Source organism: Balaenoptera borealis (genome assembly GCF_965194805.1).
Source record: "Balaenoptera borealis genome assembly, chromosome: 18".
Lineage (NCBI taxonomy): Eukaryota > Metazoa > Chordata > Mammalia > Artiodactyla > Balaenopteridae > Balaenoptera > Balaenoptera borealis.
Genome location: NC_138877.1, coordinates 20,107,792 through 20,128,223, shown reverse-complemented (window position 1 = coordinate 20,128,223; position 20,432 = coordinate 20,107,792). Strand labels below are relative to the sequence as shown.

The following is a 20,432-nucleotide window of genomic DNA, read 5'->3' as shown; positions in this document are numbered from 1 at the left end:
TCTTTTCCTTTGAATATATCTAGGTATCTTTCTCCTGTAAAATCCCCAAAGAAAAAAGGGTCAACTACACGTGTAAATTCTACTGCAAATTCAGAGGCACAAGCAACCTCAGCCTTCCAGACTCAGAAGCCATTGAAATCTACCTCCCTTTCACTCTTTTACAAAAAAGGTTAGTAGATGATTACTCTCAAGAGCATGGACTCTGAAATGAGGCTGACTGAATTCAAATCATGGCTCTTCTGCTTAACTAGGCGTGACTTTGGGCAAGTCGCTTTAATATCATATGACCCAGCAATCCCACTACTGGGCATACACCCTGAGAAAACCATAATTCAAAAGGACACGTGTACCCCAATGTTCATTGCAGCACTATTTACATTAGCCAGGTCATGGAAGCAACCTAAATGTCCAACGACAGATGAATGGATAAAGAAGATGTGGCACATATATACAATGGAATATTACTTAGCCATGAAAAGGAATGAAATTGGGTCATTTGTAGAGATGTGGATGGACCTAGAGTCTGTCATACAGAGTGAAGTAAGCCAGAAAGAGAGAAACAAATATCGTATATTAACGCATATATGTAGAATCTATAAAAATGGTACAGATGAACCTATTTGCAGGGTAGGAATAGGGATGTAGGCGTAGAGAACGGACATGTGGACATGGTGGGGAAGGGAAGGGTGGGATGAATTGGGAGATTAGGATTGACATATATACACTACCACGCGTAAAATAGATAGCTAGCGGGAACATGCTATAAAGCACAGGAAGCTCAGCTCGGTGCTCTGTGATGTCCTAGATGGGTGGGATGGGGGTGCGGTGGGAGGGAGGTCCAAGAGGGAGGGGATATAGGTATAAATATAGCTGATTCACTTCATTGTACAGCAGAAACTAACACAACATTGTAAAGCAATTATACTCCAATTAAAAAAAAAAGGAAAAAAAAACTTCAATATCTCTATGCCTGTTTTCTCATCTGTAAAATGGAAATAATAATAATCTACCTTGTATGGGTTTTGAGATAATTAAATGAATTAATACATAAAACGCTTCCAACAGTGCCTAGCCCATAGTAAGCACTCAGAAAGTGTTAGATGTTGTTATTGTCACTGCTACTGTTATGCTTTCAAATTTATGCCTGGAAATATTTGCTCCTAACATTACTTTTGCTGTTCAGGTGTGTGAGTTGAGATTATGCAGTGTGTTGTGGCCTAGTGCAGGTACATTTCCTGGTAACCAGGTTGTATTCTCACACATTCTCTGATTGTGTGTGTATGCGGTGGGATGGGGAGGTCATATACACATTGCATGTGTATATATATGCAAGTGCACACCCACTTGGAGCTCTTTGAAGGAAAGTAAAATGCCACATTCCTCTGTGATAAATCATTTTTCTGATTTTTATTCAAGTCAGAAATATACTGCACTTTTATAGGCATGTTATAAGCCCTTACGTTAGAGCGTTGCTTCCAAAGTGTGGTCCCCAACCAGCAGAATCCACCTCACCTGCTAAGTTGTAGAAATGAGAATTTTTGTTTGAGCCCTGCCCCTAGAACTACTCAGAAGCTCTAGGATGAGGCAAAAAAAAAAAAAAATAATCATTGTTTTTACAAGCCCTCAATGCAAGTCTGATATAAGCCAAAGTTGAGGACCACTGGGATAAATTATTAACTAAAAAATTCTGATTACCTTATGCAAGTCTTTGAAAAGTAAATTTAAACCAAGGGTCATTATGTTTAAAGTAGATGGAGGAAAATTCAGTTTTGTGGATTACTTTTCTCCAACCTGTGTTCCACTAGCATTTTTAAATAAACTCTCTAAATTTAATATCACAGTCATATTACCACTTAGGTAATCTACAAGTCTAGCATTTTTATAGAGAAATACACTATTTGTTTTTTGTTTTTAGGATTGGAAAAATTGAGGGACTTTGGAAATTCCATTATTTTAAAAAATAATTACCCTCTTGAATATTGATAGTGAGAATTTTCAACATCTGTGATGAGAGATTACCAGTGGAACTGAAACAAACCCTATTTGGATTGTCTAATCTCACAAGATCTTAGGATCTTTCTTCCTCCGCCTCAACTTTATTTTATTTTATTTATTTAATTTATTTTTGGCTGTGTCGGGTGTTGGTTGCGGCATGCGGGATCTTCTTTGAGGCACATGGGATCTTTCATTGTGGCGCACGGGCTTCTCTCTAGTTGTGGCGTGCAGGTTTTCTCTCTCTAGTTGTGGCGTGCAGGCTCCAGGGTGCCTGGGCTCTGTAGTTATGGCGTGTGGGTTCCAGAGTGCGTGAGCTCTGTAGTTTGTGGCACGCAAGCTCTGCAGTTGAGGCGCGGGAGCTCAGTAGTTGTGGCGCACGGGAGCTCAGTAGTTGTGGCGCACGGGCTTAGTTGCCCTGCGGCATGTGGGATCTTAGTTCCCTGACCAGGGATCGAACCCGCGTCCCCTGCATTGGAAAGTGGATTCTTTACCACTGGACCACCAGGGAAGTCCCTCTACCTCAATTTTATGCTGTAATAATTTAACAAAAGAATTATTTTTTGCTGAATAATGCTTTCAGCAAAGTATTATTTTGCCTTCTAGTATCTAGGACAGTGCTAAGGCTACAAATCATTTATTCATAAGGAAAACAGTGGTAGAGATTAAGTTAATGTTAAAATGCTATTTAACAGCATTTGGTTATAGCAATTTAATGTTTTGAAAAAAATCCACTTGTGATACAAAATTAAGAGTAAATGTGATTAATTACCCTTATTTTTCCAGTGTATCGACTAGCATATCTTCGACTAAATACCCTGTGTGCACGCCTTCTGTCTGACCACCCAGAACTAGAACATATCATCTGGACCCTTTTCCAACACACACTGCAAAATGAGTATGAACTCATGAGAGACAGGCATTTGGACCAGGTAAGAAAATTATGCACTTTTCCTACTCGACTCACTTGTTAGCTGTGTACTGATTTCTTAAGAAAAGGTTAGATTCAAATGAGAAGCTGCATCGATTTAGTAGACTTAATATATATTTGCTTGTTGGCTACCCTTTATATTTTTGCTATATTTCTTACAAATGAGAACTTTAGAGCTTGAGAATATTTCAGTAACTTTACTTATATAATGGCATGAAAGATCTCATTGCAGAACTCACTGAAGAAACTTTATCAAAGGCTTTTTCTATGTGTGGTAAGCTAGAATTCATTTAGTGTGGAAAAAGCATGAGACTTAAGAATAGTTGATCTAGGACTTCCCTGGTCCGGTGCTTAAGACTCTGCTTCCACTGCAGGCTGCAGGGGGCACGCGTTTGATCCCTGGTTGGGGAACTAAGACCCCCCGGGGATCTTAGTTGATCTCAAAAAGATCTAGAAAAGAATAGTTGATCTAAAACAATGTCAAATGAATAAATGAATGAGTTAATTTACAAAGACCATCTCTCATATCTTCCTCTTTCTTCTGTTTATGGAATAATAATATTTTTGTAACAGTTTTATTGAGATGTAATTCATATACCATGCTAATTACCCATTTAAAGTGTACAGTTCAGTAGTTTTTAGTATATTAACAGAGTTGTGCAACAATCACCAAAATCAGTTTTAAAATATTTTCATCATGTCAAGAAGAAACCCTGTACCTGTAGCGTGCACGCCTCTATTCTGCTACCCCCTCTAACCACAGGCAACATGCTAATCTACTTTCTGTCTTTATAGACTTGCCTATTCTGGACATATAAATGGAATCATATAATGTTATCTTTTGTGTCTGGATTCCTTCACTTACTATGTTTTCATTGTTCATCTGTGTTACAGCTTGTATCAGTACTTCATTCCTTTTTATTGCCAAATAATATTCCATTGTATGGCTATACCACATCATGTTTATTTATTCATCAATTGATGTACATTTGGTTTCCACTTTTTGGCTATTATGAATAATGTCAATGAAAATTCATGTGCAAGTTTTTGGGTGGACGTATGTTTTCATTTCTCTAGGGTATTTACCTAGGAGTGGAATTGCTGGGTCATATGGTAACTCTATGTTTTACCTTTTGAGGAATGGCCAGATTGTTTACTAGCATGGCTACCCATTTTATATTCCTGTCAGCAGTGTATGGGGTTCCAATTTCTTCACATCTTCACCAACTTCTTACTTGCCTTTTGGATTATAGCCATCTTAGTGGATATGAAGTGATATCTCTCTGTGGTTTTGATTTGCACTTCCCTGATGGCTAATGATATTGAGGATCTTTTTGTGTTCTTATTGACCATTTGTATATCTTCTTTGGAGAAATAGCTATTCAGATACTTTACCTATTTGTTCATTGGGTTGTCTTTTTATTGTTGAGCTGAAAGGGTTTTTTATATATTCTACATGCAAGTTCCTTATCATGCAAATTCTTATATGATTTGCAAATATTTTCTCTCATTCTCTGAGTTGTCATTTCACTTTCTTGATTGTGTCCTTTGAAGCTTTTGGTGCTTTAGTGCTTCAGAAGCTCAGATTTTCTTTTTCTTCTTGAGTCAGTTTTGGTAGTTTGTGTCTTTCTTTAAATTTTTCCGTTTTCATCTTAGATATCTATTTTGTTGATATGCAGCTGTTCATAATGTTCCCTTTTAATCTTTTTATTTTGGTAAGGTCGGTAGTATTGTTCCCAGTAAGAATGATATTTTGAGCAAAAGATGAATTATTGTATAAAGGTATAACCTACAAATATGTATATTTTTCAAGAGTATATTTGAACTCTAAATTCTAGTATGTTGGATTTTTTTTCTAAGTAGGCACTTATTGCCTTATGGGTCTACTGCTTTTCGATAATATAGAAAGATAGACAGTAGTGCTAAGGATTTCTAAAGAGATTAGGTATCTGGAATCAAGAAGATTTTGTGAGAGGTACCTTAGGTAAAGTATTGAAATAGGAGAACTGTGAATTAGCAAAGAGGATACTTGGATGGCATTCTAAACGGGAGAAATAGTAGGAGTGGGGCTGTTTAAGATGCTAAACAAGGGATGTTGAGTAGGTATTCTTGGCGGTAGATGGGAGCAAGAATGTTGCAGAAGATATCAGTTCTTAAATTAGGTAGTAAAACTCAGACAAATTAAGAAAGTTCGATGTTTCAAAGTCACAGAAAATTACTTCAAATTTTATTTTTATGTTTAAAATACCCGTCTCTTTAAATGTAATATGCGTGTAGAGTAATCGATATATCATAAGGATACATCTTAATGTAAATTCATCAACTGAACTCATCTATGAAAGCAAATCAAGAAACAGAACATTGTCAACAGAAGACTGTCTCCTATCCCCTTCCAGTTACTGCATCCCCCTTAACACCACCACTGAGTATAGTCAATATTATTTTATCTAATAGTTTGAACCCTTTTCACACCTGGCTTTTTTTTTTAAAGTGCTAGTTACACAGTTAATTGATTCCATTTTCAACTTTTCTCTTCTGAGAAACATTTAAGGAACAGGAGCCAAAGTTAGGGTTACTTACAAACCAGATGATCAGTCCTGAATAATTGAGAGTTGGCTGTTTGCATTCTGTTCTTTAAATACTTTACATGTACATTCAAACTGAGCTCAGGATGGGAAAAGATAATTCTGTAGGAAATTAAATTTCCATTTTTTGAAACTAAAAGAAAGATAACAGTGTTTTTTAGAGTACAACCATGCAACAAAATCCTGACTATTTTTATATCACATTTTATTTACTAGATTATGATGTGTTCCATGTATGGCATATGCAAAGTGAAGAATATAGACCTTAAATTCAAAATCATTGTAACAGCATACAAAGATCTTCCTCATGCTGTTCAGGAGGTAGGTAAATTTCCATGGTAAGAATTTTCCAGATATATACATATCTATAATATGGATAGCTTCAGTCATTAATTATATCATATGTTCTGACTGTATTATATAAATTTACATATCAACTTTTTACTTTCGTATTATTGGTTAATTATTTGTAACTAAAATGTAATTGGGAAGTTAACACACTTTAGTATTCAAATTCATATTATAAAGTAAATAAGGAATACTATATCCCTGACAATAAGCAGGATATTTGTAATAAACTTTTACACAAATATATAAAAAACATATTGTATATATCTATGACATTTCACTGCTAGTAGAGCAGCTATAATCCAAGCCTAAGATGGCTTTTTCGGATTGTTTTTGCCTGTAAAATATGCGTTTTTACTGTTAAATAGTATTATGAACTATTAAAATAGAAAATCTAGGGCTTCCCTGGTGGCGCAGTGGTTAAGAATCCGCCTGCCAATGCAGGGGACATGGGTTCAAGCCCTGGTCTGGGAAGATCCCACATGCCACGGAGCAACTAAGCCCGTGCGCCACAACTACTGAGCCTGCGCTCTAGAGCCTGTGAGCCACAACTACTGAGCCTGTGAGCCACAACTACTGAGCCCGTGTGCCACAACTACTGAAGCCCGCGTGCGTAGACCCTGTGCTCTGCAACAAGAGAAGCCACCACTCACCGCAGCTAGAGAAAGCCCGCACGCAGCAACAAAGACCCAATGCAGCCAAGAATAAATTAATTAATTTAAAAAGAAAGAAAGAAAATCTAAAGAGTTAAATACCCAAATTCATTTAACAAGTGTTTTCGCTCTTCTTCCTCAGACATTCAAACGTGTTTTGATCAGAGAAGAGGAGTATGATTCTATTATCGTATTCTATAACTCAGTCTTCATGCAGAGACTGAAAACAAATATTTTGCAGTATGCTTCCACCAGGGTATGTTAAAAAGCATCCTTTGTTTGGGAAAGTCTAATTATAAAGCAGTGGATCTCACTAAAATGTTAAGTAATCTACTTTTTTTGTTTTTCCTCTAGCCCCCTACCTTGTCACCAATTCCTCACATTCCTCGAAGCCCTTACAAGTTTTCTAGCTCACCTTTACGGGTTCCTGGGGGGAACATCTACATATCACCCCTGAAGAATCCGTATAAAATTTCAGAAGGTCTGCCTATGCCAACAAAAATGACTCCAAGATCAAGGTTTGTGTTTTCTTTTTAGGGAAGTGGTAAAGAATAAGAGGGGCTTATTTTGATCCAAGCATAAGAACACAAAGCTTTCTTCATCTAAAATAAGCTAGATTTGAGACCCTAATTTCCTCATTTATATTAAGTGATGTGATAAGAATTGGGGGTCGGGGGGGAGGTAATCTGTTTACTTAGATGGGTTTGCACATTTAGTCATCAGCTTTCCTGGCTGCTGGGGTCTGTTCTTTTTTAAACGGTCTGAGCACCAGTTTGATGATAAGTTTCAAGTCACTCTCATGTTTTTGTAAGTAGCCAGTCTGCTAAACAAAGTAGATTACTTTTGGTTAAGAATTTTTATTCTGGAGTTTATTGAATGTCGTGTGAACTCTTTCTGTGGATGTGTTCATCTTGCTTATAAAAATGTAGATGACTGATTAAATGTAGGTGACTGTAAATTAAGTCTTTAGAAGTCCATCCCTAATTCTGCCTGTGGCCTCCTTGTATTAACTTGAGCAGGTCTCAGGGTGCTGTGGCTCAGGTAAATGATGAGTGTGAAACTGTTTTAAATTCTCAGATGAAAGGTTCTGTGCAACTACAAATCAGTATATTATCTTCCACATCCAACAGCAAGTGCTCTCTGGCTTTTGAAGTACTTCAGTTGACTCACTATGTGTTATCATGGGCTATTTAAAACTGACTTTATTTGAATAAAGTGGAGGCAGATTAGCTTGTAAAGTCTCAGAAAATTTTAGCCCATATAGTTGTACTTAAAGGGCAAGAAAAACAAGAAGGGGATATATTAACCCTATAGAAAACATTCATGTGGTGTGTTTAATTATGTAAATAATGCACACTCATAAAAATTTCAAACTCTACAGTAAAAGAAAAAGTAGAAAATAATTGGCAAATGATATAAATGCTCTCGTGTGCCCCTGTATCATCTTCTGTTTATTTGGTGTTCTTATAGTTGAGTATCTGTGTACTGATATCTACAACTTACATTATAAGCTGCTGAGATGCCACACCATGTCTAATTTGTACACATGAAAATGTGTACTTAGCTAAATTTTTAATGGTGATAATTAACCCATGTTATGCTGATAATGATGGCTTTTTGCTGATCTTAGTTAAATCACTTCCAGGTTGGAGTCCTTCAGCAAAAAAGTCACATTCTGAAAATCCTGATAAATCATTGATCAGGTATTAAGAGAGCATCTTAACACTCTACATATTCAGCATATTTAGTTAAATCAAATATATCAATATATAGAATGATGGCCACTTATCAAAGAATTGGAGGACAATAAAATCCATGTATTTATTGATTCCATGTACATATGATCCAATCTTTGTTGTGTCAGGCTAATGCTGTTCTTCATCTTTATTATCAGGAGCGTAAATTATATGGTTCAAACAAGGACAAACTAATAAGAGATTTCTGATTCTAGGATATGTGTTAAATAGCCTTTACTATATATAGTAAATATATTTACTATACTATATATAGATCCTAATTAGAATTCTGATTATCACTTATAAGTTTTTACCAAATGTAACTTGAATTTTTAATGAGAAAATGTGAAAGAAATTTTAATTAACTTAGTCATTGATTTATGAAGAATTAAGTATGGATAAACTTAAAATTTTCTTTTACCCTTTTTAAATGTGAACAATGGCAGAATATGTTCTTGCAGACATGCAGGTCTTGCTTTAAAAAATCTAAGGAACCAGCTCAGTGTTTGACTAGACTAGCACTACCAGAATAAGTCTCTAGTGAGTATAATTTGTCAGTGGTTCTAGGGGTAGAGGAAACCTTTGATTTGGTATTCCTGATAGTTCAGAATGATGTGTGTATGTTCACCTCTGCACAGTTGTATATGATTTGCATTACTAATTTTCATTTTATATTAACTTGACAGAATCTTAGTATCAATTGGTGAATCATTTGGGGTGAGTATTTTTCCTGTGAAATACAGTAGTATGCACTATAACTATAAAAGAAATCGAGAATTTCTATAATTGAATTTACAAATGCTATTATTCAAGCACCTCATTCAGGCATGTTGCGTAGCATTTAGAAGACATATCAGATTTATTTTCAAATCAGATTTAATTTTAAATCATATTCATAATTGGTGAATTTCAAAGTTGTTTTCTAAACATTTCTTTGAGATTATATAATATTTGTGTGTATACATTCATGTATATACATACAAATATATGCATTATATAATCTCAAAGGAATGTTTTAAAAAACAGCTTTGAAATTCACTAATTTGAAATAAGATACTCCAAAATGTAATCACTGTGTCCAGATGTCACCAGCCAGTCCTTACCTACTGGTCTCCTTCTATACATATACACACTTTTGCTTTTCTTCCTCTCCCAATTCTAGGATATTCTTTCCCTGTTAAATTGATTAGGAATTGGTTACATGCCCCAGTATAAGTGACAGAGTCTGTGGTGGTCTTTGTTCCAGAGGAATCCAGGGGAAAGCTTAGCTTTGAAATGGTTATTCTAGTCTGGGAACCCGCTACTCTAGCTGGCCTTTCATTACCATCACTAATTCAGCAGTCCTGTATTCAGTGTGCATTACTATTAATGTTTCATACCACCCACCCCTCTGCCTGTATTTGTTATTTACTGCTGCATAACAAATCACCCACAAACTTAGTAACTTAAACCTTTTTTCATCTCAGTTTCTGTGGGTCAGTGAGCAGGCATGGCTTAGGATCCAGGGTCTCTCCGGACAAGGCTGCAGTCAGTGTGTCACCTGGAGCTGCAGTTATCTCCAGGCTCACCTGGAGAATGACCTCTCACAGACTCATTCATATGGCCGTTGGCTGATCCTCGATGGCTATTGGCCCAAGCCATCAGTTCCTTGACACGTGGGCTTCTCCGTAGGGTGACAGGCTACTCACAACATAGCAGCTTGCTTCTCCCAGAGCAAGAACTCCAAGAGAGGGAGGCAGGGAAGGAGGGAGATAAACAAGCAAAATGAAAGTCAGTCTTCTTGTAATCTTGGAAGTGACTTTCCATCACTTTTGCCACATTTAAAGAGCTCCTGACTTGTTTATTTATTTAATTATTTATTTATTTATTTCACTTTTTTGTCTGTGTTGGGTCTTCGTTTCTATGCAAGGGCTTTCTCTAGTTGTGGCAAGCGGGGGCCACTCTTCATCGCGGTGCGCAGGCTTTTCACTGTCGCGGCCTCTCTTGTTGCGGAGCACAGGCTCCAGACGCGCAGGCTCAGTAGTTGTGGCTCACGGGCCTAGTTGCTCTGCAGCATGTGGGATCTTCCCAGACCAGGGCTCGAACCCGTGTCCCCTGCACTGGCAGGCAGATTCTCAACCACTGTGCCACCAGGGAAGCCCCCTGCCACATTATTTTGTCAGGAGCAAGACACCACCAGGTCCAACCCACACTCAAGGAGATGAGGATTAGTGAGAGCCATTCTAGCATCTGCCTGCTGCACTGCCCCAAATGAAATAACTAGAGAACCATAAATGTTTGTATACTAAAAGACCAAATGTTAAAATGTTTGTTACAAATAGTAAATGCTGTGACATTTAGCTCAACATAGGCTGCAGCTGTCAGGCTTCACAAAGGGGCTATGGACCACATAAATAGGATTGGATCTGGATAAGTATAGAGTAGTGGTCTTCAAACTGTTTTGCTTGCCATAGCCTCTAAAAGAATTGAGAAAATGTTATATGTACTTCCATATTTTAAAGCTGATAACTGAAAATCTTATAAATTTAATAGGTGCCCAGAATTTTGTTTCTATCATATTGTACATGTGCTCTAAATATATTTTCCATCAAAATCTGGTTTTGCATTTAATTTTTTTGAAACTTAGTTCATTTAATTTTTGGAAAATAAAGCATAATTAGCAAAGCTAATCCTTACTGTCAAATCAGTCAAATCACATTTAATTTCTATCAGGAAGTCTGACTTCATTCTTGAGTTCAAATAAATGTGTTAATACACATCACTGAGATTATCACCTCACTCTGGTTCTGAAATAGATAGACAAGACATAGAGTTTTTCCATATGTTTGTCCTTTGGATAAAATAAGGTATTGTGCCCCCTTTGGTATCTCTTACCAAAGCTTTCTTTGCTGTGAAAGGATTCTCCCTCAGGAGATAAATATCTCAGATCATCTCTAGTAATACTTGGATGGACTCAAATGCTTAAGTTTTTTGGCTATTTAATATTTTATTTTAAAACTTTTAGAGGTTAGGATATCAACGAATACTACTACATCAGTAATGGCTTCAAATATATAGTATGACTTGTCAACATGATACCCATAAAGTGAGTCCAAAATTATTATTCACTAAACATCGCTTATTAAATTCCTGTGACATTCTTTCCGGTTATGCTGTGCTCTAAAAAGAAAAAAAATCTGTCAAAAATAAGGTTCCAGGAAGCTGTTCCAACTTTGCATGCTTCTGAGAAGTAGCCCGGGTTTTGTGTGTGAGTAGGTTCTGAAAATGAGGAACTAGGACTTTTGGAGTAGGCATCAGAGTTGTTGGGAAGACACAGGGGGGTTTGAAAATAGCAGGTATTTAATTGGGGCAGAGTTAGGTGCAGTTAGTCTGATTTTAACATTTTTCATATCTCTTATTTGGTCCATAAAAGCAGAAAATTAAAATGCAGATATTACCTCTGCCTGATTTTTGACCCACCTCAAACCTACAATTAGGGGTTGCTAACTGCAAAGTGGTGGCATTTAATGATTTAAAATAAAGAATTCCATAATTTGCAGACTTCTGAGAAGTTCCAGAAAATAAATCAAATGGTGTGTAACAGCGACCGTGTGCTCAAAAGAAGTGCTGAAGGAAGCAACCCTCCTAAACCACTGAAAAAACTGCGCTTTGACATTGAAGGATCGGATGAAGCAGATGGAAGGTAGGAGCAGTGTTCGAATGTCTTTCAGTAGCTGAGCTGGTCATCGGGAGAACCCAGAGTGCCCACCCTACTCCTGGCTTACACCAGTCCTTCTCATGCCAGTTTTATTTGGAAATTATGAGGATTGCTCAAAATAATAGGTGTGACTGCATCCCAAAGTTAAAAGCACCATGTAAATCTACTGAAATTCATTGAAAATATCAGATGTTAAAAATCTGGTCATTTTTTTACAAAGCTATTGATAAAATTTTGTTAGTTTTGATTAACATTAGATTTTAAAATGCTTACTCTTGAAAAATGCTACTGTGTTTTATAAGAACCACCGAAAAAATATCTAGGATCATAAATTTGTGACATTTATATTTTAGATGTTCGATTTATAAACCTTTGAAATTAAAAGCTACTCACTAAAATAAGAGCATAAAAAGTCATTGAAAACATAGTTATTGGAAATCTGAGGTTTTCATTTATACATATACGTATGAAATATTTTGCATTTTTTAAATCTGCAGTAAACATCTCCCAGGGGAGTCCAAATTTCAACAGAAACTGGCAGAAATGAGTAAGTACTTATCATTTCACCTTATGTAAATGAACAGTCATTTACATTGCAGAAAGCCTTTTCACATTATAAAAGAATAAATTTATAGAATCTCTTTAATTAGTGACTTGCTTATGCGTTCAAGATATAATTTGGTCAAGCATGTGTTATTTACAAGCCTGTATGGATTAGATGTGTGATGCAAAGTGAAGGTCATCTTCATCCTTCCTAAAATCTGTGTGGGAAGACCAAGAAGTGAAACCAAATCTTCAACATGAATGGCTGTGGTTAGAAAATATTTTAGGTAGCAGAACTGTAATGAGGTACTCTTTATTTAAGTGTTGGATGTAGGCAAGAATGTAATAAACTTAGCATATATAAACATCATCACCTTTATTTAAAGAATAATCTTTTATTCTGCAATTACTGAACTTTCCTAATTTGCAAGTTTTAGAACTTATTTTAAACAAAAGTTTTCCATTACTGGAAATCAGAATTTTGATAAAGAACACTAGAGCATTTTCCAAGTTATACAGAGTGACGTAAGTTTGGAATGTTAAGGCAAATGGACTTCTCTCCTAAGCTACTCTGACACTATGAAAGATTAACCCAAGTATAGTAGATGGGAAGCACATTAAGAAAAAGATCAGTGTGCACTAACTGTTACTGCGTTGTCTTAGAGAGGTAGCCATGAGGTGAGTGTGACATTTCCTGATAATCTGGTGCCAGACCCATTAACAGGAAACAGAGCTGGGTCTTGGAAAGAAGACAAATATTTAGGAGATAATAAGAATTAAAACTGTCATTCCTAGGTCATAAGACATATCAATAAGAACAGTACCAATTAAAATGTGACTTTTTAAAAAGGGACTTTCTCTCAATATGTCTCTGTAGATACTAACTTTGAAATATAAAGTGTTTTTAAAAATACTTTTGATTTTTTAAACCATATTTCTATGTGTATTATTTTGAAGAGTACTATTGAAACTAAATTAAATTTTGTGGTTATAAATGGATCTCTTTTTGGATTTTACATTAACTAATATACTCCTGTTTCAACTTTTAAATAGTTGTAGCTTTTCCCCCCAGTACGTGAAAATAGACATGAAGCTTATAACCAAAATCAGACCTTAAAAACATGTGGAAGCATTTTGGAACCCACAAATATGCATTTTAAAAGGAGCAGAAAGCTGTAAAAACATGTATATTTTCTTATAGAAGAGCTCAGTTGCTGTAGTCAGTACATTTCGCAGTGACACACTTAGCTATGACCATGAATTCCCTCTGCCAGGCTGAAGTTCAGGGCCTTTGTGCAGCTGAAAATTGAGGAGAGGTAGCAGAAGTTTTAACCCATAAGGATAAGGAATTCTCCAGGTTGCTCCAGCTTTCCTCAAAAAAACTGTATTCAGAAAAAGATCATTACACAGTGCTAGATTGCTCAGAGTGGAAGGGCCAGAAGGGGAGACTTAGAGTCACTCCTTTCTTTACCAAGCGTGAGTGTTCTTTGTGCTTCTTTATGAAGAGCCTTTGCCCACCTCTAAAATCAAGTTAAGATTTTTAAAATTATTTAAGAGAAGCATTCTGTTTTTGTGTTGTAATTAATAATGTATTTTTAAATGTCCACGTCCAAATTAAATGAGCTGTGAGCTGATGTGTTTGCAGTACTTGCAGCGTGTCTCCAAACACAAGGGAATTCCTGGCTTTATGAAGAATAACACTCACTTCAGCAGACCAGCCCAGAATTCTGTATTGCTCAGGTGCCAAACTTAACCGTATCATCTCTAGAACAGTGGTCTACAAAGTTGGGCACACTTGGGTGTGTGTAAGACCACCTTTTGGGGGTACATAAAGAGACTATTAGAATATTTATCTTTATCTCATCTATTTTAATGTTTGGGGTATGTGTGTCTTATAATTTAGACACATGTACATACATACATACATACATACATACTTTAGTGGTACATGCTTGGAAGAAAATTTGCTGATGGGGATGTATGATTTAAAAAACGAAACCACTGCTTTTGCGAGGCCCTGGGCTCCATCAATTTGGCGTAAGCATAACATATGTGGCAGCCCTTTACCAGCTTACCCAGCACCGTCAGTGCTATTAACATTTCTTCATCCTTGTTTTAGCATCTACTCGAACACGAATGCAAAAGCAGAAAATGAATGATAGCACGGATACCTCAAACAGGGAAGAAAAGTGAGGACCTCACGACCTTGGTGGGCACCCTGTACACCTCCGGCTTCATTGTCTCCCACAGATCTGACTGTAGAACTCTCCCAGGTTCTGTTTACGGCCACATTTGATACATACCTTCAGCTCTTTTTGTGGATAGCACAGTTGGGTATTTGTGCAGGGGATTCCTAAGCCACTTGCAACATTGTAGTCACTAGAACATGCATTGTTATTGTACAAGATTGAATATCATGTGCCAGTCCTGCCATTTAAAAACCTGTAGCAGATGTTTCCATTTCCAAAATACAGTAAGTCCCCTACATACGAACCTTCAAGATATGAACTTTCAAAGATGCGAACAATTGAATCCAGCAAGGAACCAGAACCTGTGCCATTAATGTCAGGCGTGAGTGAAATTGCAGTTTGCCCTCCGTCTCCTATTGCTGACGATCCTTCAGCTCTACCATCTCCCACCTCCTCTCCCTCCTCCAGTCAGTAACTCTTCTTGCCTCTTCAGGCGATGCCAGCCCGTGTGCCAGCTGTTGTACTGTACTACTGTACTTTTCAAGGTACTGTACTGTAAGATTAAAAATGTTTTCTTTATTTTTTGTGTTTGTTTTTTATGTATTATTTGTGTGAAAAGTATTATAAAGCTATTACAGTACAGTACTATATAGCTGATTGTGTTAGTTGGGTACCTAGGCTAACTTCGCTGGACTTACAAACAAATTGGTCTTATGAAGCACTCTCTGAATGGAACTCGTTCGTATGTAGGGGTTTTACTTACAATTGCTCTGCTTTACAAATGGTGGCAGGATCCCCTGGGAGTGAGAGTCCTCACAACCTGTGCCTATCTGAGTACTTTGTCTTCTCTTGTGGCATGTATGTGATGTTTGCTCTTATTTTTATTAATTTATATTTATTTTTTTAACTTAACATGAACACCCTTAGAAAATGCGTCTTGTCTTCCAAATGCAATTTGGCTGACTGCCCCCATTCACCCAAATGATCCTGAGCTCTTGTGCTAAAACATATATTAGAAACTAGGGAAAAATTACTAATTTTTACACATTAGATTTTAGTTTACTCATGGAAACTAAATGGATGTACTGTGTGTTTGTTTTATAAATATTAGTTTTTAAATGCAAACAGAAAGCAAAGTATAAACATATGAGATACTGTCATACTACTGATACAGATTTCATACCTCAGGACTTGTAAAAATTTATGCTTTTCTTCATCCAACTCATGTTTTAAAATAAAGAGTTATTAATAGTACTCTTGGTTTTTATACCGTTCAGATCACTGAATTCATGAAGTACCCATCTAGTGCTTGGAAAATAAAGTGTTCAGCTAGAGCTTTGCTGCAGAGGACCCTAATACAGTATATCCCAAGTGCACTTTCTAACATTTCTGGGTCCTGAAGCATCAAGATACAAAATAATTTTACTCCACAAACAGACTGTTAACTATAGGAGCCTTAATTTTTTTCTTAGAGAGTTATATAATTACATCTCAGCAGTTACTCTGCCCTCCTGAATGCGGGAAGAGGGTGTGTTTGTTCTGGAATGGTACATGTCTTCCATGTATCTTTTGAACTAGCAGTTGTCTTTTTTTTTTTTTTTTTTTCCTTAATTCAGCATGGTCTAACACTGGCATATTCAAAGCCGCATCATTTCTCATCCAAAATGCAGGTAATGAAAGGTCTTTGGGTTAGGCATTAATGTTTCTGATTTTGTGCAAAAGCTTCAATTTAAAACAGCTGCATTAGAAAAGAGGCACTCCCCCCTCCAACACCTAAAGGTGTATTTAAATATCTTGTGTGATTAACTTATTTAGAGATGGTATAATTTAAAATAGGTGGTATTTAAGGTAGCATCTACTAGCTTTTAGGAAAATTACTTTGTCTAAACTCAGAGTTCTTTTTAAAAAGAAACCTGGTCTTATTTGTTAGAAAACAAAACTTTATTTTGTGCTCAGTTAAGTTGCAAACTTATTTTTTTTGACAGTTATCTTGATAACAAAGGCACTAGAAAGCTTTATCTCATTTCCTCATTCATTTTTGCATGAATATCAAACAAATCAGTTAGTTTTTAGGTCAAGGGCTTACCACATTTCTGAGTCTTTTGCTAATAAGTTCATGTTAGAATTAGTGTCAGAACTTAAGGAACTTCAGAGATCATGTATTGAGATTTCTTAAATAAGTCTTCAGATATTGCTTTATTGCTTTTTGTATTGGTTAAAACTGTACATTTAAAATCGCTATGTTACTATTTTCTACAATTAACAATAGTTTGTCTATTTTTAAATAAATTAGTTGTTAAGAGTCTTAATGGTCTGATGTGGTCTTTGTATTAAGTGCACTAACGTTCTCTTTGGTATCTAAATTCTCTCCTAGTATCTCATCCGTTCTTAGCCTTTAAGAATGGGCTTTATATGCTGATGAATCCCAAATTTATTTCTCCAGCCCTGACCTCTTCATGGAGGTCAGAGCTCTCATAGCCAACAGAACTGTTGATTCCTACCCCTCCTCCCCACCCAACTTCTCAAAATATAAACCAAAATCAAACAAAAACACCCTTTTCTACCCTAGTCTTTTCCCATGTTACTAAACACTTACTTGCTCAAGATAAAAACCTGAGTCTTCTATTAGCTATTGTCTGGACCACTGTTAAAGACTTCTAACTGGTCTCTACTTCCCTCTCTTTCCTCTTTACCTTTCTACTCCTTAAAGACCCCTTTAGAATATAAATTGATTCACTTTGCTCCTCTCCTTGAAGTATTCACACTCCTGATCGCGGCCTGGGAAGCGGCCCCTGCCTTCTTCTCCGTCCTGTTCTCAGGCTACTTTCTCCCTGCTCGCTGTGCTTTATCCCCACTGGCCTTTTTCTCTTATGACGCCAAGCCCATCCCTACCTCAGGCTTTTATATTTGCTGTTCCTTCTGTCCACGGTGCTCCTCCCCCAGGATTTTGCTTAGCTGGTTTCCTCTTGTCTTTCAGGGCTCAGCTCAGAGGCCTTCCTTGACACCCAAGCTAAAATCCTTCCTCTGTACTGTGCCACTCTCCTTCAAAAGTGTAACAGCATTCATCACCGTCAGAAACTGCCTTACTCGGGTTGCCTATTGCCTGTTTACCCACCCCGGCATCAACCTGGCTGGCCTTACCTACTACTATAGTTCTAGCATCTAGAAGAAGCCCGTATGTAGGGGGGAAAAAAGGTATGTTTCCTGTATGTTTTCCAAGTATGTAGAAACAATATTCTCTTTCTCTTTGAAAATGCCATGTACTGAGTACCTACTGTATTTCAGGCACATTCTAAATGTAAGTGATACAACAACAAATAAATAAAATGAAGATTCCCCCTCTCTGTGGAACTTACATTCTAATTCTAGTTTCGGGAAAAGAGAGCAAACGAATAAATAAACGAGGAATATGGTATATGTGATTGTATTAAGTTCTGTGGAGAAAGACATGCCAGGGAGGAGGACGGGGAGTACCGGTAGGGAGAGGAGTTTTTACACTTAAAGGAGAGTGGCCAGGGCAAGACTTGCCGAGGTGGTATTTGAGCAAAGTGTTGAAGAGGGTGAGGGAGTGAGCCAGGCACAAGAGGGGGTAAAACAGAACACAGAGAGGAAAAGCCAGTGCTCAGAGGTGGGTGTACGTCAGGGGTGTCTGAGGAAACATAAGACGTCACAGTAAGATGGGGAGTTTTAAGAAAAGGAGTCGGCGCGGGGGGGCAAGTATCTCTTTTCATCTAACACAGAGTTTATAAAGGCCTTTCCTTCCAAGCATCCTTCATATATATATATTATAAGTCTGCAGTCCTTTATCTGCAGTTCTGAAATCCAGAAAGCTTTTAAAACCAAGTGGTTCTGTGTGTTTGGTACCAAAAGTCATATGGCATCAAAAACATATCTAAACTGGCATAGAGCTACTGAGAGGTTTTATCCCACTTAGTGGGAATATTCTTCTTTCACCATTAGTGCACTGATTTGGGGGATCTAACCTAGGCCCTGCTTAGGTATCACTTATTATGTAATATATGTACCATATGATCATATTAAACTCCAAAAAAAATTAAGAAACACATCTGGTACCAAGGGATAATCTTGAGTTTAAGTAATGTGATTTCTCAAAAACAGGTGGACAGTAAAAGTCCCTCCTTCTGAAACAGCAGCATGTTTGTCCCTGAAGGAAGAAAGGCAAATAAAGAAGTTCCAGCAGGAAAAGCAGCAAGCATACCTCAGTGGACTGTATTTATGTTGGATGCGGATCTTCCATGAAATGCAGTCTCTTAGGTCAGGGAAAAATCAAGCAGCCTTTATAACATTAAAAATTTTTAGATGATAGAAAACTGATCACTTCTGGAGATTAATTTAGTATTCCAGTAATTAAAGCTCTTTATAATGAAAGGGACAAGCTCAAATTCAGTATTTACTTTATTCATTACAGTTTTCTGGTACGAATGGTGGGCGGCGGGGAGTATCAGTTCTATTACCGTCCGGATGATTTCCTAGAAACTTGCCTGTAGAAGCATATTTTTGTTCCTCATTTTTGGGCCAGACAGCGTACATGGCATTGGCAAGGATTTATTCAGTAGAATTTTCCTTTGGACTAAATAAATGTTTTACAGGACAACCTGAAACCTTGCCTCTAGACATAGCAGATTTCCACAAATATGGGGTCTTAAATAGAAATATAGTAACACTATATGTCTGAAAGGAATTAAAACAACTCTTTTAATAAGAAGCTGGAATAGTCATCTATTCTTAGAAATACTTTTTTGTGTCCATTATCTTGGAACTATACTTACACTTTAGTATTGATGTATGATGACAATTTACTATGAAAGTTAAATTTATTCCACAGACCAATAACAGTTACTTTCTAAACAGAAAATGCTATGATTTTAACTGAATTTAGTGAGAGAAAATCATTATGGTTTATGTTTTTATGCTTTGGCAAAGACTGAATTAAAAGTGACAGTACAGTATGGTTTTTCCTTTCTCTTTACAGTTCTCCCAACCTGTTTGTTGTGATAATAGCACAGGGAGGACTCATAAGATTGATTAAGACTGTGTAGTTTGTAATTGCCTCTTTTTCATTATCACTGGTCAAGAATTCATCTAACACTCACCAGGTTATGGTCTAGAATGACTGGCAGTTTCTTCAGGTCTCAGATGAAAACATTTAACCCTTTTTAAAAAGCACTGAATGGCATCTTCACAAACCTCTCTCAGCAGATGAGGACGCTACTTAATTCCTGTAAAATCTAAACCTCTCTGTGTGTAAGTTGGGGTGAAATTATATTGGAAGCACTAAAACACTGAATTTCTTGTGTGAGCAGAGAGGAAACAAAACTTAAGGATGGAAAATGTTAAGATGAACTTAACGGAGCCACTGACTTCTGATGTAGTGTCATCATGAAAATGGACCTTCCCTCTCACATATCCCTGACTAAACTTAGGGTTTCTGAGCTCTACAAACACTCATCTGTTAGAAAGAAATGAAGGAACTAAAGTGATATTATCCTTCATATAGGAGCACTGATGGCCAGCCTATCCTCAAAGACCAGAGAGAAAGCATGTTTTTTCAGAGAGATGTAACCACGGGACTCGTCTGTCATCTCCAACTGGTCTAAAATTAGCCCTTATTGTTTGGCATCCCAGGTTTTAAGAGCTAAACCAGTGATTCTCATCCTTGGCTAAACATCAAAATTACTTGTGGAGCTTCGTAAACATACTGAGTTAGAATCCTTGAATCTATATTTTGTAAAAGTTT

The 20,432-nt window shown here is 36.8% G+C and overlaps 1 protein-coding gene across 6 annotated transcripts in view; it reads left to right on the top strand.

Annotated features, from left to right (window-relative positions):
- The window catches only part of RB1 (RB transcriptional corepressor 1), a 142,076-nt gene that overhangs the window by 111,831 nt on the left and 9,813 nt on the right, over positions 1-20,432 (top strand). Inside the window, exons 19-28 of one of the 6 annotated variants that reach the window (XM_082365320.1) lie at positions 24-169; positions 2,779-2,924; positions 5,725-5,829; positions 6,652-6,765; positions 6,864-7,027; positions 8,932-8,962; positions 11,785-11,927; positions 12,440-12,489; positions 15,168-15,219; positions 17,652-17,825. In XM_082365320.1, the coding sequence (XP_082221446.1) occupies positions 24-169; positions 2,779-2,924; positions 5,725-5,829; positions 6,652-6,765; positions 6,864-7,027; positions 8,932-8,962; positions 11,785-11,927; positions 12,440-12,489; positions 15,168-15,219; positions 17,652-17,676 (976 nt within the window). In that variant the 3' untranslated portion in view covers positions 17,677-17,825. Of the gene's footprint in view, positions 1-23; positions 170-2,778; positions 2,925-5,724; positions 5,830-6,651; positions 6,766-6,863; positions 7,028-8,931; positions 8,963-11,784; positions 11,928-12,439; positions 12,490-14,573; positions 16,984-17,651; positions 18,011-20,432 lie in introns of those variants that run through there. The other 5 variants (XM_082365318.1, XM_082365317.1, XM_082365319.1 and 2 more) reach the window with 5 other exon arrangements.